The sequence below is a fragment of the Moschus berezovskii genome, chromosome 24, assembly GCF_049115385.1.
Source record: "Moschus berezovskii isolate FMDL1 chromosome 24, NW_MosBer_1.0, whole genome shotgun sequence".
Classification (NCBI taxonomy): Eukaryota; Metazoa; Chordata; class Mammalia; order Artiodactyla; family Moschidae; genus Moschus; species Moschus berezovskii.
In genome coordinates, this window is record NC_142483.1 from 49,451,093 (window position 1) to 49,471,615 (window position 20,523).

General features: G+C 55.3%; 1 protein-coding gene across 16 annotated transcripts in view; it reads left to right on the forward strand.

The window, feature by feature from the left end:
- SCN5A (sodium voltage-gated channel alpha subunit 5) overlaps positions 1-20,523 on the forward strand; it is an 88,743-nt gene that overhangs the window by 3,317 nt on the left and 64,903 nt on the right. For 10 of the 16 annotated variants that reach the window (XM_088831575.1, XM_088831562.1, XM_055413378.2 and 7 more), the window contains exons 3-6: positions 8,520-8,609; positions 9,931-10,059; positions 16,951-17,042; positions 20,217-20,456. In XM_088831575.1, the coding sequence (XP_088687701.1) occupies positions 8,520-8,609; positions 9,931-10,059; positions 16,951-17,042; positions 20,217-20,456 (551 nt within the window). Of the gene's footprint in view, positions 1-8,519; positions 8,610-9,930; positions 10,060-16,726; positions 16,819-16,950; positions 17,043-20,216; positions 20,457-20,523 lie in introns of all 16 variants that reach the window. The other 6 variants (XM_088831576.1, XM_088831568.1, XM_088831571.1 and 3 more) reach the window with 1 other exon arrangement.

The window sequence follows — 20,523 nt, forward strand, 5'->3', positions numbered from 1 at the left end:
TCCCATCGCGTTGCACCCCCCAAACCCTGCCACGCCCTGCACCTCCCCACCCACTGGCAGGGACCTCTGGCAGGTCACCAGGGCTCAGCCAAGGAGACACTGCTTCCCCATCAGGAGGCCTCTGGTTTAGTCACACGTGAGCCTCTTTCGAGGGAGGAAACACTTGCTTTTTGATTAGGTGTTGACAAAATGTTTGCAGTTTCAGAGTATTTCAAAGAACTCTGGTTAGCGTTAAATTATATAAACTACAGCCTGAAAAAGCTTCAGGCTGTGGAGGAGACCAATGGGTGGGCTGTGGTGTGATGAGGGATGAGTACTGGTCTTTGGGTCCTAGAAGGGTCCCATTCAGACCGAGCATGGAACAGGGAAATGGCTGTTCTTTGGACTTCAGAAAAGGGATCCCACATGCAGAGCATCTTGGGGAGGGTAGGTGTCTGGCCATGGAGTCAGAGGCACCTATGTTTCAGCGTGAGGGCCTGGGCAGCTTTGCTTTGGCTGCAGCTAGCTTGGCTGTTCTGGAGAAGGCGATGGCAACCCACTCCGGTACTCTTGCCTGGAAAATCCCATGGACAGAGGAGCCTGGTAGGCTGTAGTCCATGGGATCGCTAAGGGTCGGACACGACTGAGCAACTTCACTTTCACTTTTCACTTTCATACATTGGAGAAGGCAATGGCAACCCACTCCAGTGTTCTTGCCTGGAGAATCCCAGGGACGGGGGACCTGGTGGGCTGCCGTCTATGGGGTCGCACAGAGTCGGACACGACTGACGTGACTTAGCAGCAGCAGCAGCAGCTTGGCTGTTAATTGATCAACGCCGCTGGGCTCAGCAGTGTGATTAGTTGTGGGGTTGACAGGTTGGGCCCGAGGAGCTCCCTAAAGTCTCCTCTCTGTGCCCCTTCTGGTTGGAAGACCAAGGCCTCTGGGCAGGGCAGGAGGCTTGGGGAAACGGCTGTCCAGTGGGGAACTGAGCAACCAAACGCTGACTACTCAGGGGGCCTTTCCTATCCAGGGAGGGATGGGAGGTGCCCATTTCTGGCTCCGCGGTCTGCCCACCTGTGCCCCAGCGCCGATCCCAGACCCAGGGGTCACTCAGAGGGCCTTAGGGCTGGCGCGTTTTCTGTATGCAGACGCTCTCTGGCCCCCTCCAGCTTGCTCTGGGCTTTCTCTTGGGGATCCTGAGACATGTACATCCAGGGAACGACACTCCCCCCCATTTAGGCCATGGCTGTGGCATTAGCAGGGTGGTCTCCAGGGTGGGCAGACACTGTGGGGAGGGACTGTGTTCATGGAGCAGCCCACTGCTCACAGCTGCATCCTCCTTTGTGAGGCATAGGTGGCTCTGGATTTAATTTTGAGCCGTTCCCAAGCTCCCTGTAGGTGCTACACACTTTGCCTGGCACTCTGGGGTGCTTATCAAACTGGATAAGTCCCTGTCCTTGCCCCCTTGGGAATTTTACAGCACACTCCCCCCCCACCCCACCCAAGAGTGATTAGACATGAGGAGCTGTCATTTTGCTGGCGTGTGGGCATAGCCTGGTGAGAACATTGTGGTGGGAGGAAAGGCCAGCCTTCTTCTTGCTCTGAGCCTCTCTCTGGACTCACTGCAAGGGCGTGGCCTCACTGAAAGCACGCTCTGGCTCCCACCTGGGGCTTCTCCTCCAGGTATCTAACCAACCGGCTCTGTTTAGCAGTCAGCTCAGCCCCTGGGGATGCACCTGCAGCCACGGGGTTCCTGCAAGGCTGGGCCACAGGGCGGCTGAGGCCAGGGAGGCAGGTGGGCCAGGGGGACAGCAGGGACAATACAGTCCCCAGCCTGGCCAGAGGGTCCACCAAGTGGTGGCTCTCAGGCTGTGAGGAGCTGGTTCCGCCTGGTAGGACCGGCCCTGAGGGCTCTGAGGTGGACTTTGTCTCCCAGGGCAGCTGCCCCAGGGAAGTGGCTCAGCATCTGGGAGGCCCTGCGCTGGGCTCTTAGAGGCTCCTTGATGCTCTGCTACCTGGGAAGTGCACGGCGGGCCTCCCACAGCGCCCCTTAGCGGGCTTGGGAGGCACTGAGGGAGAGGAGGGGCCTGGCTTGTGGGGTTGGGGAGCAGCCCTTCTGTGTCCTTGGGTCTTGCCCTCAAAGTGTGGTACACTGATTAGCAGCAGCAGCCTCACAAGGCTCTTACAGGAATTGCTGAATCTCGGATCCTGTGTTTTAGGAAAGTCTCCATGATTTGTAGCTTCCCTGGTGGCTCAGTGGTAAAGAATCTGCCTGTCATTGCAGAAGATGCGGGTTCAATCCCTGGATCAGGAAGATCCCCTGGAGAGGGAAGTGGCAACTCACTTCCAGTATTCTTGCTTGGGAAAGCCCATGGACAGAGGAGCCTGGCGGGCTACAGTCCATGGGTTTGCAAAGAGTCAGGCACGACAGCGATAAACAACTATGATTTGTGCACTCACTGCTCAAAGGCAGTCACTTCTAAATGTCACTCTGAGTGGCACCAGGGAAGTTTGTTAAAAATGAAGACTCCTAGCCCCTTCCAGACCAGAACCACCAGTGTGAGGCCTCAAATCTACAAGTTCTTCATGCATTTTTCAATCAAGATAAAATTCACATACCTTAAAATTTACCATTTATCAGTACACTTATATTCAGTAGGCCACCTCATGCGACGAGTTGACTCACTGGAAAAGACTCTGATGCTGGGAAAGGTTGGGGGCGGGAGGAGAAGGGGACAACAGAGAATGAGATGGCTGGATGGCATCACTGACTCGATGGACATGAGTTTGAGTGAATTCCGGGAGTTGGTGATGGACAGGGAGGCCCGGCGTGCTGTGATTCATGGGGTCGCTGAGTCGGACATGACTGAGCGACTGAACTGAACTGAACTGAACTGAATTCCAAAACATTTTTATCACCAAGAAGGAGTCCCATGTCGATCAGCAGTCACCATGCATTTCTAAAGCATACAGATTTCAGGTCTTGAATTACAAAATTTCCCTCTCTCTCTATGTGTGTACAGATAGATAGATATAGATATATGACTATATATAGATAGGCTTCCCTGGTAGCTCAGCTAACAAAGAATCCACCTGCAATGCCAAAGACCCGGGTTCTATTCCTGGGTTGGGAAGATACTCTAGAGAAGGGATAGGCTACCCACTCCAGTATTCTTGAGCTTCCCTGGTGACTCAGATGGTTAAGAATCCACCTGCAATGCGGGACCTGGGTTCAATCCTGAGCTGGGAAGATCCCCTGGAGGAGGACATGGCAACCCACTCCAGTATTCTTGCCTGGAGAATCCCAAGGACAGAGGAGCCTGGTGGGCTACAGTCCATGGGGTCACAAAGAGTCGGACATGACTGAGTGACTAAGCATAACACAGAATATACATATGTATACACACACATGGGCCGGCTTCCCTGGCGGCTCAGCAGTAAAGAATCTGCCTGCAGTGCAAGAGACTCAGGAGATGTGGGATTGATCCCTGGGTTGGGAAGATCCCCTGGAGAAAGAAATGGCAACCCACTCCAGTATTCTTGGCTGGAGAATCCTCATGAACAGAGGAGCCTGGTGGGCTACAGTCCATGGGGTCACAAAGAGTCAGACAGGACTGAAGTGATTGAGCACACACATACATTTTGTGTGGTATAAAACATATAACATAAAATTGACCATCTTAACCATTTTTAAGTGTCCAGAACAATCATGCTAACATTGCTGTGCCACAGAGCTCAAAACTGAAGCTAATTGTCTGCTTACGTTTCTACAGATATTCAAACATCTCAGCCCCTAATGTGCAGCTTTGTGCCAGGCCCTTTGGAAAGGGCTGTAGGGACAAAGACTGACTTGAAAGAGGGGAGGAACACAGGCCCTGCTCTCCAGAAAGAAATTCCTCTCGCTTGTGACAATCCAGGCATTCCCAGTGACAGGCTGGCAAGCGCACGGTAACTCTGTTCAGCTTTGCTCTGGGCTCCACGCTTACAGCGCGTCCCTGGGAAGTTGCCTAAAAAGTAAATATGGGCATAGAGAACTTTTTTTCCCGATGTATTTTTGTTATAATCCTGCAGAATGTGTTCCTGCCAGGATTAAATAAAAGAAACCAACAGAACTCCAGATTCCACCGCAGTCACATTCAGAGACGCTGCACGTTCATGGCGAGCAGCATTTTGCCTTCCTGCGTGCACAGGATCTGTTCACAAAAACCTCCCACGTTCTTCTAGATTCAAATGGGCAATCAAACCATGTGTGTGTGTGTGTGTGTGTGTGTGTGTAGTGTGTTCGTTTAATATAACAAATATATGAAAATACGCCGACTGTTAATTCCTTTCTCATTGGGAGTTTTTTGACTCCTTAGCATCTGAAGACAGGCAGCCCCAGTTTCAGGCATTCCTCACAACCCAGGCCGGCAGTCCTTGCTGGCATTTTAATTATGAGGCTGGGAGTGGGTGTTTAGGGACAATGACATGACAGGATTGAAGATGTTCAGCTCAGCTCAGCCCTGGAGAGCTGGCCTCTGCCACTGCCCACGCATGAAACCCGCCCAGTCACTGGCCTGAAACCAGCAGGCAGTGTGAACAGGTGTGCTCTGGCCAGGAGCACACCTGACTTCTCTCTCTGGTATTAGCGATGTGGTGGCTCCATGGGAACTCAGGGAAGCTTGGGCAGAGTCACGTGGACTAGAGGCTCAGTCTATGTAGGAAAAGATCACACACTCACACACCTACCCAAAAATGACTGAGAGTAATGGAAGGGCTGTCCTCAAGAGCTGGAGAGCCAGGCAGAGTTTTGAGCAGTCAAGTGGCAGAGACTGGAGTCTAGGCAACTCACGCTAAGGCACTGCTGTGTCTGGAGAAGCCAAAGTTCATTCAGATGGCACCTTTCCTTCCCCCCTGTGCAGCGCAGGCCGTGGCTGGCAGGGCTCAGAAGGGCTGTCCGCTCTGGCTCTTCCCTAAGTCTTGATGTTAGACTGCAGTTCACCTCCGTCTGTGTCCAGCCAAGTCCTCTGGTCCAAGGCAGCCTGTCCACAACTGCTGCTCTCTGCCAAGCAGCCTTTTCTGCACTCTGATGAGAGCCGTGAGTGGTATGACCACAACGGGGAGAGGCTTGGCTCCTCCGACAGGCATCTCTCTAGTCCTGAGCTTCCCCAGGACCAGCTGGGCTGACTGTGTGCTGGAGGAACCCTAACCAGCCTCCAGAGCCTATGTGAATGCCTCCTTCAGGAAGCCTTCCTGCCCAGCCTCGCCAGAGACAAGTCTGATTTCTCATAATCTCCTATCTTGGAGCAGTTCAATATCTTGGAGGTCTCCCTGTACCCCACAGAGCCACGCCCATGTGCTTACGTGAGGTGGGTTCTTAAAAATGACAAATAATTCAGTTCGTCTTCCTGGGTGGCTGTCTGCGCACACTTTACAGAGCCCTTCAACCCGTGGTTTTCATTGTGCCTTGTGGGTGTCAGAGTCCAAGTGTGGGACAGCACTCCCACTTGGCGGCTGAGGGCCTGAAACAATATGACTCCCACAGGCCCTTCAGTCTGGAGGTGAGGGAAGGGACCAGGGGACTTTGCTGTCATCATGTAGAGATGGTGAGGCAGCAGCGGAGTTCAAAGTGGAGCCTGCATCAGGACAGCCAGGTCTCAGATCTGGGCTCTGCCATTGACCAGGGTCGGACCCGCAGTCATTTTCTGGGGCTGCTACAACAAATTACCAGAGACTTAGCAGTTTGAAACAATGCAGTCTTGTCATCTTATGGTTCTGGAGGTCAGAAGTCCAAAAAAGATCTCACTGGGCTAAAAACAAGGTATCCTCAGTGCTGCAGCTCTTTCTGGAGGTTCTCAGAGAGAATCCGTTTTCTAGGTTTTTCTGTTTTCCAGGGGCTGTGGAAAATCCTTGGCTCTGGCCCCCTTCCATTTCCAAAGTCAGCAACAGCTGGTGGAGTCTTTCTCACGAACATCATGCTGACGCCTGCCTCTTTCTCTTTTATAAGGACCCTGTGATGACATTGGGCCCACCCAGATAATCCAGGATAATCTCCCGATCCTTAATTTAATCACATCTGCAAAGTCCCCTTTGCCATCTACATGAGCGTTTATGGTTCCCAGGGATTAGGACGTGGTTGTCTTTGCTGGGGGGCATTATTCTACCTGCCGGAGCACCTTCAAGGCAACCCCTTTGTGCCTCGGTCTCCTCATCTCTAGAATGGACAAGAAGTCTCCACCTCCTGCATTCTTGGGAGAAGAGAAATAGTCAATGGATGCAGAGAGCAGAGCCTGGCACCTAGGAAGGGCTCAATAAATACTTGCTGTTAGCATCATTACCTTCATATTTCAGGAATCATCTGATCCTCAGTAGACAGTTAAGCAATGGATCTTTGGGGATGAATAAAGGCTGGTTAAGGGGCTTGTTAACTCCCTGCCCAGTGAGGAAAGCCTTGGCAGGGAGCCGGGGTGTGTGTGTGTGTGTGTGTGTGTGTGTGTGTGTGTGTGTGTGTGTGTGTGTGTGTGTGTAGGGGAGAAGGGCTATTGAGATGGTTATCTAATCTGCCCTGCCCTTGAATGCTGGAGAAGGAGCTAGGCCCAGTGGTGGAGACCCTCCTCCCGGCAGAGGGAGGGATAGATACCAAGCTGAGGGAAGGACCCCAGTGTCTAGGGAGGCGCCCCCTAGCTGGGGAGAAATCAAGGCTCCCTGCAGCCCTGGCCTCTGAGCTGAGCTACCAGCTTTCCAGTAGTCATATGACTTTTCAGTGAGAGTTGGACTATAAAGAAAGCTGAGTGCCAAAGAATTGATGCTTTTCAACTGTGGTGTTGGAGAAGACTCTTGAGAGTCCCTTGGACTGCAAAGAGATACAACCAGTCCATTCTAAAGGAAATCAGTCCAGCATATTCATTAGAAGGACTGATGCTGAAGCTGAAACTCCAGTACTTTGGCCACCTGATGCAAAGAACTGACTTCTTGGAAAAGACCCTGATGCTGGGAAAGATTGAAGGCAGGAGGAGAAGAGGATGACAGATGGTTGGATGGCTTCACCGACTTTATGGACATGAGTTTGAGCAAGCTCCAGGAGTTGGTGATGGACAGGGAAGCCTGATGTGCCACAGTCCATGGGTTCACAAAGAGTTGGACACAACTGAGCGACTGAACTGAACTGAACCCTGTTTTGACTAGGGGTGAGGGCCCCCAAACCTGACCCCTGTCATCTCAGATTAGAAATTGGAGGATTCGCTATAAAACTGGGGACTGGATCTGACATGCTATTGCCTGATTCCCTGGATTCTCTCGAAGAAGCACTGGGGTGTGGAAGACATCCCACCTCTCTCCCCAGCTGGGCCAGCCCCTCTCCAGAAATCAAAACCCTAGCTCAGCCCCCTCTCCAGTCTGACTGCACTGGACTCTGCATTGGGCCCGAGGTTGGGCAGGCCATGGGAAAGGGTGGAACTGTGATGGGGAGGGGAAAGGCAGGCCCCCGGAATTCGATTACTGCAGCACCTGGGGTGTCCATGTGAATCGCCCCGTGGGCTGAGGCCAGGGCAAGATGGTGGCCCTGGGATCAGCTGCAGGGGGCGGGAGGCTGTTTTCCCAGTCGGACTCGGGAGAGGATTCCTGAGGGTAGCAGAGTGTCCTTGTTCTGGGCCGGGCCCTCAGGGGTGTCCCCCCCCCCCACAGGAGGCCCAGGGTCTGGCCTTTGTTCCTCCGCACTTCTGGTTGAGGTGAGGGAGGCCATGGCGGTCAGTCCGAGCTTCATCCAGTCTGAAGCAGTGGCTGGGACTTGGAGCCAAGGAGTCAGGGATCAGACAAGGCATGGAGCAGTTCGGTTCAAGGCCAAGGGCCCCAAGGATGCCCAAGACACAGTCGTGGCATTTAAAGAGCTCCCCTTCTGGTGGGAACAGAGGGACGCTGTCATTCAGTGGCCAGACATTCTAACAGAGGGGTGCCCGGTCAGTCAGGGCAGGCCGCCCTGAGGAGGAGCTCCTTGAAGGAGAGAAGCAGGGTCCTGGGTGGAGCAGAGGCCAAGAGTGAAGAGCCTGTGCAAAAGAAGCGACAGCCAGAGAAGTGGTCTCCTGCTTCCCCCCAGGTCAGTGTGTCCTGACAAGGCATATAGGTTTTGGCAGAAGTCCTGATTCAAAGGTCAGCCTGGGCCGCTCCCACAGAAGTGGAGGAGGGCACTCAGAGCCCTGACATCGTGGCCTCCTTCTCCCCAACAGTGGCCTCCAAGCAGCCGTTTATAAAGGTAAAAACCTCTGAGGTCTGGGAGGTTCCTTCCTCCTATCCATGCCTCTGGGATGGGCCCTACAAGGGACTCTGCTAATAGCTCAAATTCAAGGGTCTGGTCCCTGTCAGAGGCTGTGGAGCAGGGCAGGTGTCCGGCCTCAGAGGGGAGGGATTGGCAAGGACTAGGCGGAGCCCCAGTGTGTCTCCTGGGAGCCCTTGTCTCGTCAACCTGGCAGCCTTGGCCTGGTGGTGTGGAGCCCAGGGGTGGGGCCCGCTGGTGGTGGCGGCCCGGTTGGCCCCCTGCAGGCCACTTTCCTTGACACTGCGCCACGCTCTTCAGCATGCTCATCATGTGTACCATCCTGACCAACTGCGTGTTCATGGCCCAGCACGACCCTCCGCCCTGGACCAAATATGTCGAGTGAGTATCCCCGGGGCCCCTCCAGCAGGCCCTGCCCGCTCTGCCTTTCCCATTCGAGACTCTTGGCCTCAAGATCACCTGAGCAGAGGCCCAGGACTCGCCCACCTGGGGCGCCCGAGGCCCAGCCCTTCCCTCTCTTGCTGCTTCCACTCCTGCCAAATCTGTGCTTTGATTTGTGTCCTCAGGAGAGGAGTCTCTCTGGGTTGACAAAAGGAGGGCTTTCTCACTGACCCACCCGATGGTTTTGGAGAAGGCTCAGAGACAATAGTAACTAATAACAAATGAGCTCTTAGTGCACGCCAGGCGCTGTCCTGGAGCTATAGCGTCATGTCCCGTAACCCCCATGGCAACCCAGTCGGGCAGGCACAGCCGCTGGGCCCATCTGACAGATGAGGGAGAACCGGAGAAGTAACCGCTTCAAACTGTGCAGCTGTGTGGTGTGGGCACCACGAAAAGGCCCCGGACTCTCCCAAGCTCACCACACTCTGCTGCCTCTTTTCCCTAAGTCCTACTTTCTATAACCAGTTTTAGAAACCTGCCTGGTTCTTCCTTCCCAAATGAAAGTACCTGACCTATGGGCTCTAAGAGGACCCAACACTCCTGGTGTGTTTGGCTCTTGTTTTCAGGGGACCACCAAAAGGCTGGGGACAGCCTCTCTTCCCTAAGTGGCTTGCCCTGTTCACGCAGGACCCAGCAGCATCACGGATGCTGTGCTCTGATCCAGCTGCTAAGACTCGGGGACCAGCAGGGCTCTGGCCCTTTCCTCGTCTGGCCCTGCGGGCCGCAGTCCCAGCATCCAAGCATCTGGGATTGCTCAGCTGGCCCCGAGCACAGAGAACAGACCTTTTATAGTCTCAGGTGTTAGAACATCAACCCACTTTCAAAGCCCAAGGTGGACACCTGTACCCACCCACCTGTAGGTGGTTGACGATAGACCAGGCTATCCGCTGAGAAGCCACAAACAAAAGTGCGGGGCTGTGACTCTGAGTGTCCCGACAGTCCTACAGTGACCATGGCGGGTACCTCAACCCCCAGGGCTGAGGCGAGGAGATAGGGGAAGGGTCTTCTTACATCAGGACAACTGAGAGAAGATAGAGCATTCACATGGGAACGTGGGAGGCCTGTGCATGATGCTGAGTAACAGGATGATGCATTAGCCAACCAGGTTTTTGGAACAAAGCTCCAGCTCCCAACTCCAGCCCTGCCATGGGGGATTTGCAGAGAGCCTGGTCTGAGGGCCCTCGCTGAGAGGGAAAGATGCATAGGGCTCATGCCAACCCGGCCTGCAGGCTTCACCCTCCTGCCAATCTTTCCTCCCCAGGTACACCTTCACTGCCATCTACACCTTTGAGTCTCTGGTCAAGATTCTGGCTCGAGGCTTCTGCCTGCATGCATTCACCTTCCTTCGGGACCCGTGGAACTGGCTGGACTTCAGTGTGATCATCATGGCGTAAGTACCTTGTCGCTGCGCTGTTCTGGGAGAGGCCACACTGAGGGGCATGGGCGCCACTCCTGGCCCCAGGCTGAGGCCACGTCAGCTCTCATCTGTGGCTCCATGGCAGCCTTGTGCTCAAAGGGGGCTTCATTAAGATTCTGGTTTCACGTCCTCTGCACTTTCCGTCAAGGGAAACCAGTGTTACAACCTGAAATCTCTGGACCACCATGAAAAGTGACCTGGATTCCAAGGTGACTTAAACTGCAGGAGAGAGAGCACAGGAGCCCAGAGAAGTGGCCAGACATCCCCAGGAGCTCAATCTCCACTCACAGACCCCACATCTGGCATATTGTGAGACCCCTAGTCACCAACATGATCCACTGGGTCCTCACACCAGCCAGAGAGGCAAACGGTATTGGGGTTCCTTATCTCCATTTTACAGATGAGCAGACTGACGCCAGGGACTCAGTGAGCAAACATGACCCTAGGCCTGCTGCGCTACTTGCTGAAGCCCCACTTCCTTGCCTGGGAGGAGACCTCTTGCTGAGGGGTTGGATGCCACTCTGGATAGCTCAGACAACGGGTTCTGGCAGGGTTGAGGGATCAGGGCAGGCCTCTCATTCAGGAGTCGTGGTCAGGGGCTTAGCCGTCAAACCCTTTATGAAAGACTGATGTGTGTGGAGAGCCCAGTGTGTGCAGGGCTGGGCGCTGCACCTTGGCAACAGCAGAGCCGGTAAGGGTTATACTCCCTGCCCTTTCAGAGCCCGCTTTTCCCACTGGCGAAGGGGTGGTGTTGAGCTGGGTGCTATCCGAGGTGCAGTTCCGCTGCCACTTCCTGCTGCTGCTGCTGCTAAGTCACTTCAGTCGTATCCGACTCTGTGTGACCCCATAGACGGAAGCCCACCAGGCTCCCCTGTCCCTGGGATTCTCCAGGCAAGAACACTGGAGTGGGTTGCCATTTCCTTCTCCAATGTGTGAAAGTGAAAAGTGAAAGTGAAATCGCTCAGTCGTGTCCAACCCCTAGCGACCCCACGGACTGCAGCCTACCAGGCTCCTCCATCCATGGGATTTTCTAGGCAATAGTACTGGAGTGGCTTGCCATTGCTGAGCCACTTCCTAGGTTTCTCATATTGACTAAATCCGCCTGTTCATGATGAAGTCTTTATTGGCCCTTGGATGTGAGCTGCTCTGAGCTCAGTCATGCGGTGGAGGAGAGAGGCTGGACCTTGATGATGGGGTGCTCTCTGTCTGCCGGTCAGAACAGGCAGCAGAGCCCCCATTTCTAGGCACCCTACTGGTCAGCTGACTCCAGCCCACCCTTTTACAGGTGGGAAAACCGAGGCTTGGAGAGAGGCTACCAGTCGCCTGGAATCCAGTGTCGATTTAGGCCTGGACAGAGCTGAGCAAACAAGGGCAAGAGCCCTGGGCTGTGGGAGACAGACTTCAACCCTACAGGCCAAGAAAAGAGTCAAATGTGATGAGAGCTGATGGGGGTTAAAAGCAGGGAGGGACGCACTCTGCTTTACCTTTGAGGAGGTGGCCCTGGCTGCTCTGTGGGTAGGACTCTGGGGAAGGGTAAGCGCAGAGGCTGTATTGGTAGCCAGAAGAGAGAGGATGGTGGCTGGGACCAGGGTCCCAGTGGAGAAGGTGTGAGATATGGTCAGATTCTGGGGGTGTTTGAAAGTAGGGCTGACAGGAGACCTCGAGGCAGCTCTTGGCTCGAGCAGCTGGGTGGCTGGTGTGACCATGTGTCGGCCTGGAGAACAGAGGGAGGAGAAGACTCGAATATCCAGTCTGGAATATACTAGGTCTGAAAGCATCCAGGGTGAGATTCCGAGCCAGCAACTGGATCTTCCAGCCTAGAGTTCAGGAAAGAGGTCCACTCGGAGGTATAAATTTAGAAGCCATTGGGATACGGGTGGTATTTAAAGCCAGGAGACCGGATGAGATCATCTGGGAGAGTCGCCAGGGAAGGGAAGCCGCCTGGGGACTGTACCCCGGGACACTCTGACATCGTGAAGTCAGGAAGAAGGAGGATGGAGCAAAGAGACCGGCAGGAACCCCCGGAGAGGGCTGAGGAGAAGAACCAGGAGAGAGCAGTGTCCTGAAAGCCAACGGGGAATGCGACTCCGCAAGGAGGCTCGTGAGAACCGAGGTGCACTGTTGGAGCTGACAACTTAAAAATGGCGGGTGACCTTGACCTTGGCAAGACGGGGGACACACAGCTGATTAGAGGGGGCTTGAGGGAGGGTGGGAGGAGAGGGGAAGAGGGCACGTGTACCCATCTGGTCTGTGGGGTTTACTCTGAAAGAGGACCCAAGGTAGGATGGTGATCAGAGGGGAGGACCCTTAAAGAAGGGAGCGACTGTGCAGGTTGATGGGAACGATCCAGGAGAGAGGGCAAGTTGGTGATGGTGGAAAGAGGCCAACTGCAGGAGCAAAGCCCTTGAGCTGTCCCCGAGGGGTTGGGAATCCAGGGTCTGGGGGTAGTGTTGGCCCTAAGAGCAGGGAAGACAGAATTCGCCATGACAGTAGGGGTGAATTGGTAGAGCCAATGGTGAGAGAAGGAATTTCTCTTCGGATTGCTTCTGTTTTCTCTGTGGTGAGAAGCAGGGTCATCAACTGAGAATGCAGAGCTGGGAGGTGAGTCCAAGGTGTGAGAAGGGAGGTAGCATTCTCTGTGTCTGAGCCAGGACTGATGAGAGTGGAGTAGGATCGCCAGGCCCGGCTCTCAAGTGCCCTGCGGGAGGTGAGCGGTGATCCACAGACCCCTGAGGGCCTGAAGTCACAGGAGGAGGATACCGCGTCTGCCTGAGCCTTCCCTGCCTTCCCATCCTGGGGCCTGAGCCGAGAACTGGGTTATTGCAACAGCACGCCCAGAACCCTTGGCCCCTTGTCTGATGTCAGGAGCCAGGCTTTGACTTGTCTTCAACCGGTGACTGGGCAGTGCTCTGAATCCTCTCCATCTAGCTCTTAGGAAGTCCTCCTGTCCTGTCTCTTGAGAGAATTCCAGTCAGCTCCCCCTTCCCCGCCCCCACGGAATCCCAGGGAAACTACTCCCTTCATTCAGAATTGCAGAGCAGGAGTGCCTTGCTCACCAAGGCCTCCTGCCCTCATTCTATACAGACCCTGGGCTGAAAAAGCAGAGCGAGACCTCCAAGGCGACCAGACTATTTCCACGTTTCTGAGTGTCTCACAAGAAATGGCCCGCTCACTTCCCGTGGGGCTGCCTGGGCCCGTTGGAATGCCAGATTTGCTCTCTGGGCTAGACTGACCCAGCTCTTCAATTGACGGTGCTCCCTGCTTTGTGAAAACAATGAATTACTGCTGTGGTGATGCAGTGAAAAGCGTTCTGTTATAACCAAAGTGATTCAGTAATGTGTGGCTTCTAGAATAATCAAAGTGGCAGGAAAATTCTGTTCAGTGACATTCCCCCACCTCCCCTCCATTTTAACGATGGAGAAACTGAGGCTCAAAGAGAGCCTACCCCTTGCCTCAAATTGTAGGATAAATCAGCAGCAACGCAGGGACTCAAACCATGTCTCCTAACTCGAATCCTTGAGAAGCACCCCTAATCTGATGTTTCTGACTTAGGCTTCCACCTGATCCCCAGTCCCACCCACGTTAGAGATTGTGGAGGGTCAGAGGAGGGTGCCAGGAAGCCTGTCAGGCTCCACTTGCAACCCTCCAGCCAGAGCTCTTCCTGTGGCCCCCCTTTCAGCTGGGCATTACCAGCTGCCTCCCACCTTCTGGGGTTGTTATGGAAACCAAACCTGGAGGGGAAGGGAGGGAGGGCAGAGAGGAGAGGGTGGCAATCACCGCAGTAGCTGACGCACTGGCCGTACCTCTGCCTCACAGCCCAGGAGGGGCCGTCTGCCTGAATGGGAAGGCTGCCTGACCGGATGGGGGCTGAGCAGGAGCAAGGCTGGGCTCTGCCTTCCTTGTGGCTCCTCAACCTCCAAAAGCCTTCCTCTCACACTGGGGCTGGTGTGATGGGGTAGAACTCTCACCCACCACCATCTGCTCTTTCTGTGTCAGGGCCCACGATCCCACCCCAGCTGTCTGCCCCTGCCCTGAGGCTTGGCCCCCACAGAAAGAGTGGAATGACTTGATGGAGCATCTGGGCAGCATGGATCTCTGCTCCACCCTGCTCTGGGCCACTGTTGAAGCTGCGCCTTTGCTAGACATAGGGTCTCTCCTGCCTTGCCATAATCCAGGGCCCCAGGAGAGGCTTCGGTGAGGGTCTAGGGCCCCGAGATGGGAAGCAGTTGGGCGCCAGGTTCTGGGTCGAGTAAAAGAGGGTAGCCCCCATGTCACAGACGTGCTCACAGACTCACCCTGCCCTCACCCTGCCCTGCACCCCACCTTCCAGGCTTCTTCCTCCTCAGGATTTTGACCGCTGGCGCCACCCCATTTTCAGTCACCCCACTGGCCTTGAAGGCTATGGGGAGCATACCCCTTGGGGTCTTGGCTTCCCTGTGCCCAGCAGGTGTTGACTAGAAGGCAGGCACTGTTGGTTCTAGGGAACCTTAGGGGATGGGGGAGGCAGGGTCTACATTGAGAGGGGCACAGACTGGCTAAATCCGAGCAGGAGATGCGCAGGCCTTCACTGGAGACCCGAGGGGACAGGCAGGATCTGGAAGGGACAAGAGACTGAAGTAGTTGGATCCCTCTCTGGCACAGCTCTCTGCCCATTCCCTATACCCAGGAGACACAGCCTTGAAACCAGTGTCCTCAGCAAGAAAACTCAGTTCTGGGGCACACCCATTGGAGTAGCCACAGAAAGTGGACCCAGAGCCACCTGCAGGCCGGAGCTGTGGCTTCCATGTAACAGCGACGTTGGCAATGGTCCAGGTTCATCCTGACAGTCCCATGGCCACACCTCATCAGGACAGAGTCCAAGCCTGAGAGGAGAATGTGCGACCCTCAGAGGCCTGAGGGTCAGAGCCCTCGCAGAAAGTGGACTAGCCATCCAAAGTTGAGAAGGAGCTTCAAACTCATCAACACATGAGGTGATGTTTACCTCCCGTCGGGAGCCAGGGCTGTATCTGACTATTGCACCCAAGAAAGATTTGCAGGCGGCTGTGAGTCCAGTGGAAGAAGTGAAAACCACGCCATAGAAGGGACCTGGTATCGACAGAAGGAAAGCTCTGCTGAGAATGAGTCTGCTGACTTCCCATCCCTGAAGGGATATGAAGAGTTAGGAGGGAGCAGGCTTGGTCCACAGAGCCCCACGAGGATGGAGGAGCCCCATGAGTGGACAGAGAGGAAGCTGGCATCAGCACTGGACCAGGCTGGATCCGACCAACCTCAGGACACTGAGTCCCTTGGCACAGCCTGCCAGGTCCCTCCCTGCAGACCCCCAGAACTTGAAGACAGATTCAGAAGCTCTAAGCAGAGTGGAAGGGCCTGGAGGGCCACATTGACTGGCAGAGTGAGTCCATCAGCCCTGTCAACCCACCCTCGACACTCACCCAGTGTCACTGGGCTGACATCACTCAGACACCAGGTCGGACACACTTGGTTACACATGAGCCATCCAGAGTCCGCTGTTCTTTGTCAAACATCAGACACCTTCGGTTAAATGTCAGACACCCTGGATGTGAAACCTTTGATTAAATATCACCAGTCACTTGCCACTCTCCCAACGGCCCCGGGCACACACTGTCCATCCATGCTCGGACATCCTGGTCATGGGACCCATCCACGCGTGTCCCTGTGTTCTGCTTGGGTGGGCCCAGCCCCCCAGAGACTGGCACCTTCCTTCTGGGCCTGTGGAATCTGTTGTCCAAGTTTCGCCCAAGTTGCGCCACTCAGCCCAGCTAAGCACCACTCGGGCCCGAGCAGGACCTATCCCCAGGAGGGCTGCTCACTTCCCAAGGTGACTCCTCCCATGGAGACCTATCGTAAGGGGACACCAAGACAGAGGTGGACTCATGGGAGAGGGGTTGACACATCTCTAGGACTCCACAGCCTGCTTTTTTCCTCTCCTTGTGTTGGTCATTGCCTGAAGTCAAAGAGCTCACTATCTGGGCAACCTCCCATCTTGCCTTCCAAAGCATCCTCTTAGGAAGTCTTCTCCCTCTGAGTTCTCAGATCACTGCCACCTTCTGACTTCAGGGACTCCTGAACCAGCCCTTGCGCAGAGATCTGTGGTTGGAAGGAGCAAGCTGGCTGCCTTTGGACACCCAGCCATGCCTCCACAGTGGTCTCTGTGGCTTCTGAGTCCCACAGGTCAGAGCTTCAAGGCATGAGCCCATGACACTGCAGAAGACACAGGGCACAGCTAGGACCAGACAGCCGCTCGCTTCCTTTATCACTTTCCCCTGGAAAATGGAGTTTCCCTCTTGGCCATGTCCCCAGCCCCAGGCCCCACCATGTGGCCGTGCGTCACAGTCTCCAGTGGCATGGAGAATGTGGCAGAGTAGCCACCTCCTGGCGTGGGTTGTTCACAGGATCATCACCAAGAGAGTTGCCTGGGAGCTTTCTCTGTGGACACTCTTAAGGCGTCCTCGCTGAGGTCCCCATGGCAGGAGGGATGAGAGCAGGAAGAAGACCTGGGGGAGGCCGCGGGTCATGCCCAGCCCTTCTCATGGGAGCGGGAGAAGAGAGCGGGCTGGTCGGGGAGGGTGGGCTGAGGTGCCGCTTTGTAATTCCCAATAACTGTGGTTTGATTCTGCAGGTATGTATCAGAAAATATAAAACTAGGCAATTTGTCGGCTCTTCGAACTTTCAGAGTCCTGAGAGCTCTAAAAACTATTTCAGTTATCCCAGGTAAGATGCTCAGGTTTGCCGCCCAGATCTCAGCTGCAAGTGACTCTCTCTCTGTTTCCCCACCCCCTCCTCTGACCGTGCGTCCTCCTGGTGTGTTGTCGCTGTCTTGTGTGTGAATTTCCCTTGTTACAGATACACCACTGAATTTGTGGACCTGGGCAATGTCTCAGCTTTACGTACCTTCCGAGTCCTCCGGGCCCTGAAAACTATATCAGTCATTTCAGGTGAAAATCAGGTTAAACGCCAAGGCTGGAGGGACACGCTTGGGCCTTTCCAGCCACCTGGGGGCCAAGGCGACCCTCGGGAAGGTCCCCCCGAATGTGCCTGTCCCCAGAGTACCTTTCCCAGAGCTCGGATGTGGGGGCTATTGGCAGTGCACACGGTTGTCCCCTCAGTGCCTTGAAGGGGCTCCAGACCCACCCCAGCAAAGCCCACCACCACAGACCCCAGGGGGCCCAGAGTACACCAGGGAAGGTCCTGGGTTGAACCCACATTCTCCCCAGGACAGCGATTGTCAGAAGAGGTAAAAGCTTATATGTGTGTTGCTTCCACTTGAAGCATCATCCTGCGATCAGGAAACTAAGAGAACTGTTTGTAAGGAAACCACACCCAGAGCCCAGAAAGACAGCTCGGGCATGGCCTTTCATGGCTGAGTGCCCCGTCCCTGGCTTGAGCCCCCTGGGTGGTACACGCACAGCTGGCACTCCCACCCTATTCTGTGATACAGAGCGTACTCTGTGGACAGGTGTCGCCGGGCCTTGGCGTCTAACAGCCCTCGCTGCATGTGCGGTAGACATTTAGCAAACCGTGCATGGTAGCCTCGGGAAGAAATTCTCCTTGACAACATGTTGGCAATTGTCCCCGGGAAACCTGCTGAGGCCCAGGTGGCCTCTCTAGAGAGCCAGTCAATCCCATCTATCTAGGAAAGTTCTCTAAGACTTCTGACGATGTCAGAGCCCAGAGGCACCTCCCAGCACATCCACACGCAGAACCGGAGCAGGTGCTTCTTTTGAGCAGGCAGCTGGAAACAGGTTGTACGCCACCGATCTGGAGAGATGGCAGAATCAGATGGTGGTATCCACTCCTGATTTGGAAAGCGGATGGGTCCTGGGCCCTTGGCCTGCTTTTGGCTGTTGCTGCCTCCAGGGAGCCAGGGGCCCTGCTCTGAGCTCCCTGAAATTCAGTCTCCCCTGGTGGGGCTCATTTATCATATAAGGGGAGCCCCCATTCATACTGACTTCACACTGAGCCTCAGAATGCTCCTTCTGGCTCTGATCCCACCATGGGCTGAGCACAGGAGCCACTTGCCCCCACTTCCCACAAGTGGCCCAGGCATGCTAAGAGGTCACAGTGAGTGGGACAGGCTGCTCCAATTCCCATGAAGCCTCCCCCACCCCACCGTCGTAATAGGTGTCGTTGGCCTTGGGGCACACACATCCTCGGATACCTCGGGGTCTGTCCTCCAGGGCCCCGGGGACTTCACAGCACACACCCGGCAAAGGTAGGAAAGCACACTGACTAGAGCCATTAAGAAAAGGCATGCCCCAGTTTATTAGAAAAAGGCTGACAAGAAACTGTTTCTCCACCTGGGGTTAAAGGAGAGGGAGCCTGCCATTCCCAACCCAGCCCCACTGGATCTCTTCAAAGCTGCCAGACAGCAGCTCCTAAGAGTGAGCATCAGGAAATTGCTGTGGTCAGCATTATGGAAGTCTCCCTGGAGGAGGTGTCCCCTGCACTGAGGCTTAATAGCCATAGCTCTCTCCAGACCTCAGTCTCCTTTCCTTTAAAATGGGAAGGAATCGGAATGGTTGGTTTCCTAAGGCTCTTTAGCCAGCCTGTTAGAGCTTCAGTGGAGGGAGACTTTCCCATTTGATCCGCCAGGACCCATCCCTTCCTGGGTCTTTTCAGAGAGAACCCCTCCCCCTGGTTGGAATCCTCCTGGCCAGAAGTGGACTCTGTCATCAGTCTGAGAAATGGTTAAAGGGATGGGTTACCAACTGATTGCTCCCGAGAACACTATCTCCATAGACTAGGAGATGTTCAGAGCCTTGAACTGAGTGCTTTAGGCCACAGATGCTGTGGAGGCAGAGTCCAGTTTGGAAATGTGAGCTGCTGCCCACTGCCCCTCACTTTGCCCCCTTCCCCATGCCTCTTTCAGTGGGCATGGCGAGGAGAACCAGATGCCCACCGCAGAGTCACAGAAGCTCTGCTAGAGATGAAACCTAGTCCTGGACTGCAGAGGGCTCATGAGTCCCATTACCGCCACCACTCCAGGCCCAGACCCCTGCGAGGTCCGCTCACTGCCCAGGCAGTTGCCAACATCTGCCAGGACGATTTCACAGAGGATGCTGAGTGCCTCCGAGCCCCGGGCAGGCAGCAGCGTTGCTGGCACCATGGGGAGGACTTCTCCCCTCTCCCGTGTTTGCCCATCGCTGCCTCCTTGTCTCTGAGTCATGGGCACTGCCACACGGGTGCTCCTAACACATTAACCGGCTGGACGATGGATGGATGGGGCTTAATCTGAGATCTGGCCGCTTTGATGGAGGGAGGAGGGCTGGGGAGGATGGGGGGGGGTGAGTCCCCACTGCTGGCAGAGAAGCTCCCTCGCTCCCTGTGCTCTGCTCGAACTTGTGAACTTGTCACAGGACTGCAGCCAAGTGTCACACCAAAGGCGTCTACACGTGCTGTTCTGTGTGGTGCTGGCTTCTGCAGGGAGCGGAGCCGTGCAACTAACACATCACAGCCTCTCAGCTTTGGGGAGCAGGATGGACGGGGATGAGTCCCCAGGGCGCAGGGCAGAGGAGGAAAACACAAAACAGGTGCCCCTGAGCCTTTCCCAAGAAGTGTGACCTGAGGCAGAACAGGCTCCTTGGGACATCCCCCACCACGCCCTTGCCAGATCCTACCCCCCCACACACACACCTCCCTGGCATACACATTCCCCTACTGAGAATGGCTGTGTCTTCCCATCTCAGGATCAAGGCCAAAGCTCTCCACTGCCCTGGAGTGGGCCTGGCCCTCTGTCTCCTTCCCAGGGATTACATTTAAAGGGACCAGTGAGAGAGGGACAGGCCTTGACTGTTTTCTCCCTCAAGGAAACAGCACTTTCCATACTTATATTAGGTATTTGGATATGGGAGAGCAAAGAGAACGAGGTCCCTCTGAAAATACACAGAGGCACTGCAGGCTGGACTTCCGCTGCAGGGGATCAGGACAGAATCTCGGCCACAGAGGAAAGGGGCAGCTTTGATCTGAAAAAACCCAAGAGAGGCCTCCCTCCCCTGCCCCCACCTCATGATCGCCCACCCGGCCCAGCACCCCTCAGGCCCAGCCCCTGCTCACTGGAGCAGGGGATGTGGTGCTGTGGGTGACCCCGCGCTCCGCCTCGCCTCCCCCAGGCCTGAAGACCATCGTGGGGGCCCTGATCCAGTCTGTGAAGAAGCTGGCCGACGTGATGGTCCTCACGGTCTTCTGCCTCAGCGTCTTCGCCCTCATCGGCCTGCAGCTCTTCATGGGCAACCTGAGGCACAAGTGCGTTCGCAACTTCACGGTGCTCAATGGCACCAACAGCACGAACGGCTCTGTGGAGGCCGACGGCCTGATCTGGAAATCGCTGGACCTCTACCTCAATGACCCAGGTGCCAACTTGGCTCTGTGGCCCCCTGGCAGGGTTCTGACACCCCCGCCAGGGCTGGGCATCTCCCA